This window comes from Brassica oleracea, chromosome C2 (genome assembly GCF_000695525.1).
Source record: "Brassica oleracea var. oleracea cultivar TO1000 chromosome C2, BOL, whole genome shotgun sequence".
Taxonomy (NCBI): Eukaryota; Viridiplantae; Streptophyta; class Magnoliopsida; order Brassicales; family Brassicaceae; genus Brassica; species Brassica oleracea.
The window spans coordinates 49425031-49435084 of record NC_027749.1 but is presented as its reverse complement, the minus strand read 5'-3'; the positions used below and the strand labels follow the sequence as shown (position 1 = coordinate 49435084).

The following is a 10054-nucleotide window of genomic DNA, read 5'->3' as shown; positions in this document are numbered from 1 at the left end:
GGGGGGGGGGGGGAGGGTTAAGGATTATTGGATTTTTTTAAAATGATCATTGGATTTTGGAAACAAATAGCAAAAGTAAAAGACACTTGTGAAAGAGAAGTTTTGATTTTATTAATCAAATCACAAAATGCTGAAAAACCTACGCATAAAAATAGTTTTGAAGTAACTAAAGAAAAAAAAAAGGTACAGATATGACTTTGTAGAAGGCTAACAATCAGTTCTACAAAAGGCAGAATAGAAAACTCTCCCAGGCACTTTTCTCGAGGCACGTCTCTGTCCGGTTACGCTTCTTCGTACCATCTCTTTATCCAGCGTGTACTTTCCTGAAATGGATTAGATCTACTGTAAAAGTCGTCCCACTTTTCAAATTATTCCCCAATCTGCTATTATCCAGCAGTCTGTTGTGTGCATTGAGGTCTTTTCACCGGGTTCTTCCCCCGACTAATGTCGGAGGGACAGCCATTGGCGCCGCTCCTCCCAGTCAGAAGCTACGCCGGTGTTTCCATGTCGACCTCACCTATTCCTCCACCAGCATTGGCAGATAAAAGATCCTCTGGAGCTTTGGACCGCTGGTCTGTTAACATCATCCAAGTTCTTGTTTGAGAGCTTATTCTGAGTTAGCCGGTGATTACCGGTGCTGATCTAAATCCTTTCAACAAATTTCTCCTTGGTTAAGGACGAGATACGTATCAACCGCTGCTCAGTGCCTCTTTTATACGACGCAAGCTACCTCACTCTCTACCGAACAATCTGTTCACCCCTCAACAAATCTTCTCTCCACCCTCCCTGTTTCAACGGTGGAGTTTGAACCATACCTCTACTAGGCTCTACGAGACATACCGGAATCAAAATGCACCGAAGAATCTCCTCAGACGAGAAAGGCAAGGCTGTTGCTATGGAACACATACCAGCACCTCGAGTGGGACGTGTTCGGGTTTCCGAACCGACCAACCAGGCCGACAGTCAACGACACACACTCTCTCTGATCGGTAGGGTGACAAACCCATTTGTGCAGAAGGTGTGGTCACTCATACCTTTCTTCACTGACCATTGGAAAGCTGACATCCCACCGATTGGTACTGACTTGGGTATGAGTATGTTTAAGTTCCAATTTGAACTAGAATCAGACTTGCTCACGGTGCTCGATAAAGGCCCGTACCACTACGCCCGCTGGATGGTGATCCTACAGAGATGGGAACCTACTATCTCACCCAACTTCCCGTCGATGATTCCGTTTTGGATCAAAATACAAGGGGTCCCTATTCATCTCTGGACTGAAGAAGTTGCTCGCGGCATTGGAAGCGATATAGGCACTTATGAAACAGCAGACATCACAGAGCAAGCTTTACGTATGAGAGTTCACGTTAATGGCCGGCTGCCGCTTATTAAAACATCTGTCATCGAATACCCTAACGGCGATTAGGTTATTGCAACTCTTGTTTATGAAAAGTTAGAAAAACACTGTGTACACTGTGGAAGACTGGACCATGAGATGAGAGACTGTCTAGAAGCAAAACACCAGAAAAAAGCATTCCTTGCGGAGCAAGGAGTCTCGCAAAAAACTGCAGATGATACAGTCAATAAGGAGAACAGAATGCACCCCACACGTAGTTATGCGGTAGGTCCCCGAAGGCACTCCCCTCGAAGAGAAGACCGGTACAGACCCTATGCTAGGAATGACCAACCCCGCAGAGCAAATTACCCCAACTCCAGAGCTGCTGAGAGGCAGAACTCTCGGAACGAGAAACATACCAGAGATGATTTACCTGCGGAAAGGCGTGATCAGTCCCATTACCGCAGAAGGGATGATCGTAGCCCCTCTCCTAGAAGCTTACCTCCTCGCAATGTGCGTGAAACCTATAGTGGGGCGTCCCACACAGCTATTCCATACGGGGGAAAAAGTCGATCCGGAAATCCCGCCTGTGAGGGAATGGAGTTTCCTCCGTCTCCTCCTCGAGCTGCTCTCTCTCTTGAGCAGCATAATCCACACCGATCTTGGTCTCGTGAAAGGAGATCGGATTGTATACCTCAGCTTGACCTGGATACGGCCAGAGGAGAGGTTAATGAAGTCATGCGCCAGTATACTAGTTGTGTGGACCCTTCGGAAAGTGCAGCTCGAAGGGAAAGAATCAGGATAGCGGAGGCTCAAGGAAGTCTCGAAGAATCTGCTGCTCTCATGGTTAGAGCATCTCGAGCACGCTTGGAAAATGCTACGACTCCTACAATACATAGTCCGCCAAGCAGAGAGACGCCGGAGCGCATTCCTATCTCTGACAGGTTGGGTCCTATGCCTACTATACAATCTGTTACCACATCTACGCGTGTCCCTATTATGGCCAGGCTTGGCCCCCTGCTAGATGAGGTCAACATAAGTGATACTGAGCTCACTGAAACCTTACCCCAAGTGATGAAAAGGAAACCAGGACGACCTCCAGGAAGGAGCAAGCTAATGCGAGTCCAGCACAAGGGACCATCTCGAAGAAAAGACAGGTGCTCCAAGCAAAACCCCCTCTCAACAGGAGGAAAGCCTCTGGGGAGCAGACAAAGGTTAACAAAACCACCAAAGGGAAGAGGAAGAGTAAGAACCCGTCTAAGGATGGAACCCCGAGGGAGGCGGAAGGCACATCATCAGAGAACTTGCCCATCGTTAATATGATACTGCCAGCGGCTCGCCGCAGGATGGATTTTCGGGTCCATCCCAAACCCGGTCCTTAGCTATAACCAGCTGGAACTGTCAGGGGTCGGGGAATCCCCGGACAGTTCGACGATTGGGAGAGATATCAAAAAATTTTGATCCCGATATCATCTTTCTTATGGAGACTAAAAACCCCAACGATTTTGTGCTCAAGAAGTTGGATCACCTTCACTATCAAGAAGTTGGATCACCTTCACTATGAGTGCAATCACCTCGTCCCGCCATCAGGACATGGAGCGGGAGGACTGGCCTTGCTCTGGAAACATGGACTTAATGTTCAGATCCTCGACTCTAACCCGAATGTAATTGATACTCTCATTGATTATGAAGGAAAAAAGTTTTTTGCTTCTTTTGTCTATGGGAACACTGATAGGAAACTGCGACTCAATCTATGGGACCATCTCCTCAGGTTAGCGGATGACTCCTGGTTCCTCACGGGAGACCTAAACGATATACTGTGTAGCGAAGAGAAAGATGGAGGTGTGATTCGGCCGGAAGGCTCTTTCTCTGATCTTCGAACTTTTTTTTCGGAAGGAGATTTGTTCGATCTACAACACACGGGAGATCCTCTTTTTTGGAGAGGTAAAAGGAGAGATTTTTTGGTCCGGTACAGACTTGACAGAGCAGCTGCCAACACTCGATGGGCAGAGTGCTTCCCCTCAGCTAGATGCCAGTATTTAGACTATGAGGGCTCAGATCATAAGCCTCTAATCTCCCTATTTGATAGGGGCGATAAGAGGAAAAGAGGCATGTTCCACTATGATAGACGGCTGTGTAAGAATGAAGAGGCAAAGAAGATTGTCGCTGATGCCTGGCTAGGCGACCCGTTGGCTTCGGTGACTGAAAAATTGGCCAATGCGCGAAGTGTAATATCTGCCTGGAATAGGACCCAACAAAGGAATAGCATGAAGATCATTGAGGAGAAGAGGAAAGAACTCAATGCTGCCTTATCTAGCCGGGTAGAGGATTCAGGTTTGATCCATGAAATCACGCCTCAGCTCAACTCGGCTTATGCGCCAGAGGAAGAATATTGGAAATAGCGAAGCAGGCTCCTCTGGCTGAAACTAGGTGATCGAAATACCGGATTTTTCCATGCGGTTTCAAAGAATAGAAGAAGACGCAACGCTTTCTCAGTGCTAGAGAGAGAGAGGGAGTGAGATGGTATATAAAGAGGAGGAGATTGCTCAAGTTATTGGTGAATACTTCGAGAAGCTCTTTACCACTTGCCCGGGGGAAAGAGCTGCAGCTGTGAATCGCGGACTACATTGTATCATCACCGAGGAGGACAATGCGATGCTGACAGCTATCCCGTCGCTTGAGGAAATTAGGGAGGCCGCTCTCTCCATCCACGCGGACAAAGCCCAGGGCCTGATGGTTTCCCTGCGGGATTCTTCCACACGCATTGGAACCACATCGGCCCAGACATAGTCTCAGAGGTCCAGGAGTTCTTCAATGGAGCGCCACTCCCGGATGGTGTAAATGACACTAATATCCGGCTCATCCCCAAAGTCACCAACCCGCAAAAGGTTTCAGACTATCGTCCTATCGCGCTGTGTAATGTTTATTACAAGATCTACTCGAATCTCCTGACGAGGAGACTGCAACCTCTCATGGACAAACTTATCTCGGAAAATCAATCCGCTTTTGTTCCGGGCCGAGCAATTGGGGACAATGTCCTAATCACTCATGAAGTACTACATTACTTAAAGACCTCAAAAGCTGAGCAACGATGTGCTATGGTGGTTAAGACAGGCATGAGTAAGGCGTATGACCGCTTAGAGTGGGACTTCATCGCTCTTGTTATGGCTCGGTTGGGATTCCACCGAAGCCTCATCGGTCTGATCATTCAGTGCATCTCTTCTGTCACATACTCCTTCCTCATTAACGGCTTGCCTAGAGGGAAGGTAGTACCGAGTAGAAGAATTCGCCAAGGCGACCCCCTCTCTCCCTACATATTTATTATGTGTAGTGAAGTTCTCTCGTGATTATGTAGCAGAGCACAAGAGGAGGATTTACTCCAAGGGATTAAAATCGCAAGAGGCTGTCCCCGGATAAATCACTTACTTTTTGCTGATGACACAATGTTCTTCGTCAACGCTAATGAGAGCAACTGCAAGGCACTCAAGACTATCCTCCAAACATATAAAGAGGCCTCGGACCATAACAATCTCAAAAGCGTACCCCGGCGGACTTGAAAACACTGATCAAGACCTCTCTTCAAATTCAAAAAGAGGGTGGAGTGGGCAAGTAGCTTGGACTCCCGAAGCTATTTGGTAGGAAAAAGCACGATCTCTTCTCCTCAATTGTCGATCGCATCAAGCAGAAGGCACGAGGATGGTCAACTGAACTATTGTCTTCGGCTGGGAAGATGGTTATGCTCCAGAGTGTTCTATCGCCTATCCCTTCATACTCAATGACCTGCTTCAAGTTGCCAGTGTCGCTGTGTAAGCGAATTCAGACTGTCCTCATGCGATTTTGGTGGGATAACAATGAAAATGCCAAGAAGATGGCGTGGGTTGCGTGGGAGAAGATAGCAAAACCAAAGCCCGCCGGAGGGCTGGGAATGCGAGACTGCCAAAGCTTCAATGATGCACTGTTAGCCAAGATAGGATGGAGACTGTTGAATAATCCTAACTGCCTACTGGGAAAGCTTCTGAAGGGCAAGTACTTTACTGACTGCTCCATCTTACAAGCCACAGAAGCATCGGTTATGTCTCACGGCTGGCGTAGCATTTTGATAGGGCGTGATCTTCTGCTAAAAAACATGGGATGGACTGTGGGGGATGGAGTGTCCATTAATATTTGGCAGGATCCCTGGCTTTGTTTAAACAAGCAGGAAAGACCTATGGGCCCGCCTTCAGAACAGAGTGTTGACCTCTGTGTTGCAGACTTGTTAGTCGATGGTGGTAAGCACTGGGATCGTCAAAAATTACAACTTCTACTCCCGGCATATGAAGAAAAAATTCTCTGCATCAAACCGAGTCTAATAGGCGCTCAAGATAAGTTAATCTGGTTAGGCACAAAGGGAGGAGAGTACTCTGTTAAGTCTGGTTACTATGTAGCCGTAGAAGAAGAGCCGGATACTAGGAGAAATGATGCAGGTTTTAACTGGAAGAGGAATGTCTGGGCTCTGGACTGCGCCCCGAAGGTGAAGCTCTTTGCCTGGAAACTACTTAAAGGTGCTATTCCCGTAGGCGAGCGGCTGCTTGAAAGACACATAGAAGTTGATCCGAGATGCAAAAGGTGTGGAAACAACGAATCTATCACTCACCTCCTCTTCCAATGCCAGTTTGCTCAAAAGGTTTGGCAGCTAGCCCCTTTACTTCCTGGTATGGACTCGAGTGGAATGTTAGATTTGATGGTGGTCTAGCCTTCAATATGTAACCAAAAAAGTCTCCCACCTGCGGGGATTGTTAATGGATCGGTGGTACCATGGGTCATGTGGTCGTTATGGAAAGCTCGCAACCGGTTAGTGTTTGAAGGATTCTCTGCCTCGCCTGAGGATACACTATCTACAGCTATTAGAATGGCTCGTGAATGGAGCTTACAGAGCAAACCAGAGAAACCAGACACTTCAAGGAGCAGGAAACCGGAGATGATAGCCCCAACTGGTACGAGGATAGTGCGCTCTGATGCTGCGTGGAGTGCATCTAGTTTGACTGCCGGAGCTGGCTGGATCATCCTTTCTTCCCCACAGAACATGACTTTTCAACAACACCTAGAGTTTGTAGCATCGCCTCTAATGGCAGAAGGTCTGGCCCTCCGTGAAGCGGTCCTAACCTGCCAGCGACTGAAACTGCAACATATCAGATTTGAGTCGGATTCTGCTCAACTAATCAAGTGCCTTTCTTCAAATGAAACGATTGCAGAGTTGCATAGTGTAGTCTTTGATATCCTGAAGCTATCTGAGTTTTTTGATTCGGTGTCTTTTGTTTGGTTACCTCGTGAGAGGAATGTAGAAGCCGATGCCTTGGCTAAAGGAGCTTTAGTTCTGTTTGAACCCTTAGTGGTTGGTGAGATTGTTAATGCGTCCAACTAACTGCTTTCATTATAATATATGAGTTCCAAAAAAAAAAAAAAAGTAACTAAAGATATTTGGTGCATTTATATTTTATAATAACATACATCATTCTCAAAGAGACTAGTTACTCTTTTCAAAACCCTTTGAGAACTAGATTCTTGTGATTCGAACCTTTAGTCCTACCACGGCAAGAAAGCTTTTACCACTAGCATGGTTACTATACTATGGATGAAACAAGAAAGCGGCGTAGACAAGACAAATCAATGGAGTTAATTAGGGGAGTGTAATTGCATACAAAATAAGTGTCTGAATCGTTAACTTTTCCCATAATGTGTCTATTACGATAATTAAACTTAAAAAGTGTTAAATTATGCAAATATCTTATAGTTGTATAATCATCTATGAGAATATGAATATTGTTATTCAGTCATTAATTAATAAATAAATATATAAATTGGTAAACACTTCCGTTACATAGTGGAAACGTTATTTCAGGATCTCACCAAACAAACTCTGTGTTCCACCACAACCGCTGTCTCAGTCGCAATAACCACTGTCCGGAGAAAACAATCATATTCAAGAAAAATGGGTAAAGGCGGATCACTAAGCGAAGGCGTGATCAAGAACATCGTCCTCTCCTACACATACGTAGCGATATGGATCTTCCTCAGCTTCACCGTCATCGTCTACAACAAATACATCCTCGACAAGAAAATGTACGACTGGCCTTTCCCTATCTCCCTCACCATGATCCACATGTCCTTTTGCTCAACCCTAGCTTTCCTCCTCATCAAGGTCTTCAACTTCGTCGAGCCTGTCTCCATGTCACGTGACACTTACCTTAGATCCGTTGTTCCCATCGGCGCGTTGTACTCACTCTCACTCTGGCTCTCTAACTCCGCTTACATTTACCTCTCCGTCTCCTTCATACAAATGCTCAAAGCCCTCATGCCCGTCGCGGTCTACTCCATCGGTGTCATGTTTAAGAAGGAAGGTTTTAAGTCGGAGACTATGGTTAACATGTTATCCATCTCCTTTGGTGTCGCCATCGCTGCTTACGGAGAAGCTAGATTTGATGTGTGGGGTGTGGTTCTTCAGCTAGGTGCGGTTGCGTTCGAGGCGACAAGATTGGTTTTGATTCAGATCTTGCTTACCTCTAAAGGAATCACGTTGAATCCTATCACTTCTCTTTACTACGTTGCACCGTGCTGCTTAGGGTTCTTGTTTATCCCTTGGATTGTTGTGGAGTTTCCTGTTCTTAGAGAGACCTCTAGCTTCCATTTTGATTATGTTATTTTCGGGACCAATTCGTTCTGTGCCTTTGCTTTGAATCTTGCTGTGTTCCTTTTGGTGGGGAAGACGTCTGCTTTGACCATGAATGTTGCTGGTGTGGTTAAGGACTGGTTATTGATCGCATTCTCATGGTCGGTTATTAAGGACACTGTGACTCCTATTAATCTTTTTGGTTATGGGATTGCATTCTTGGGCGTTGCGTACTACAATCACGCTAAGTTACAAGCGATGAAAGCTAAAGAGGCTCAGAAGAGTGCTCAGCAGATCGATGAGGAGAGTGGTCGGCTTTTGGAAGAGAAGGAAGGTGGGAGGAAAATTGAGCCAGAGGACTGATTTTGTTTGGTGAAGTTTATGATTTTATTTTATTTTCTTTAACTTACATTTTGTTTGAATAAGAGCTTGAAGGGTTTATAAGTAGATGGAAGACAAGTTTTGGTTTATGATAATGAGACCTAAGTATTGCAAGCTGTCTTACAATTTTCCTTGGTAGTGAATCTGAGTTTAGGTTTTGATCTATTTGATAGTATTTGTTTTTGGTTGTTTATGGTTATGTTTTGTGTTATTTATCAACATTTGTCAACTGAGTTTGAGTTCTTATGTTACTGGTTTGGCTAACTATGAATTGTATTATTGCATGAAGCATCCATCCCAGTTTCATTTTAATGGAGACGGTAACAAAAGAGTATGATCCGTTAGGGCCCACTAATAGCATCATTTACCAGAACATTGAAGATTTCTGTAACTAGAAATACTACTCTCAAGACCATGTGGTTCTCAAAATTGAAATCCCTTAGTTAAATTCAATAGAAAGATATGATGAATCTACTATAAACAAATAGAGTGCCTTCCTCTCTCTGTCTCCACCGTATGTTTCTCGGCTTACGGTTTGGGCTAATTTTAAGTTACATAAATATATCACGAACTAGATAAGTTTACTGCTTTGAATATGCAAGTCCTTGGAGCTTGTCGAGGTGACGAGAGCTTGAAGCCTGTCACTGAAGCTGAACGTAATGTTTGTTTCCATGAATGTCATATGCAACTCCTTGGAGCTTGTTTTCAGTTCTCGTTTGGGAAGATCAACAAGAAAGGGACACTAATGTTATGATCTCTTGTAGTCATCAGTCGTATGTGTTGGGGAAAGTCACACGGCGCAGCGGAAATACTAATGGTCGTGTTCCCCTGACCTTGTGCGAACCTGTGAGGAAAATACTTCGACGATGGCAAGATATCAAAGTTGCGATAACTAAATGAGACACACAATTTTTACGTGGAAAACCTCCTCGATGTTAGAAGGAAAAACCACGGGACCGTAGTCCACTCAAAAATCCACTATATAAATGGTATGAGTACAACCACGTCCTCCTGTTCAACAGCCTGAACAGAACGAGTCTAGCTACAAAGAGCTATCTCCAACACAAACAACAACAACAAGGGAGCAACACAAAGCTTCAAAACCGACAGCAACCAAACGACCTCAGCTCACAAAGATTCCGGCTTCCAGAAACTAATCCAACCGTAAAAATCTAAGATAAACAAGTCGACAATACCTCTGCCAAATTTCAGCTCAATAAGAGAAGATCTCACCGTTGGATTTACCAAACACCCAAGACTGTCCTGCTGAAGAACTGTGACGACCAGCTTCACTAAAACCCAGACAACAGAAGATCCAACCGTTGAAATCCAAATCCCTTCGGTGAATCTCTAACCCACTGACTGAAGAAGCTTCCCACAAAATATCAGCCCGATCAAGTTCTATTTGATCCTCCAAAACCAGTCTTGAAATAGCCTGACGAGTTTTCTCCTCCTTCTCTCTTCTCTCTCTCTCTTTTGTCTCTCTCTCTAAACTCTATTATTGTGAGTCTACAGTACAAAGGGTCATGAGAATTATTATTATGTCTCATTCCCACTTGGTTCTCTCCATCTAGGAGGGACCCAACAAACTCCCCCTCCGACTTGATGGAAGAAACAGCCATTCCGGCTATCTCTCGGCATACCTCAAGCTTCCCCCTCGGTAATGACTTCGTCATCATATCAGCTCCATTATC

At 45.2% G+C, this 10054-nt stretch overlaps 1 protein-coding gene across 1 annotated transcript; it reads left to right on the top strand.

Annotated features, from left to right (window-relative positions):
• Positions 1-7246: 7246 nt before the first annotated feature.
• On the top strand, positions 7247-8455 carry LOC106326068 (probable sugar phosphate/phosphate translocator At5g25400). The gene has a single exon (XM_013764106.1). The coding sequence runs from the start codon at positions 7302-7304 to the stop codon at positions 8340-8342; it is 1041 nt and encodes a 346-aa protein (XP_013619560.1). The 5' UTR covers positions 7247-7301; the 3' UTR covers positions 8343-8455.
• Positions 8456-10054: the final 1599 nt, after the last annotated feature.

Bases quoted from the DNA above. Each gene is read 5' to 3' on its own strand.
- LOC106326068 (XM_013764106.1), top strand. From the start codon at position 7,302: ATGGGTAAAGGCGGATCACTAAGCGAAGGCGTGATCAAGAACATCGTC.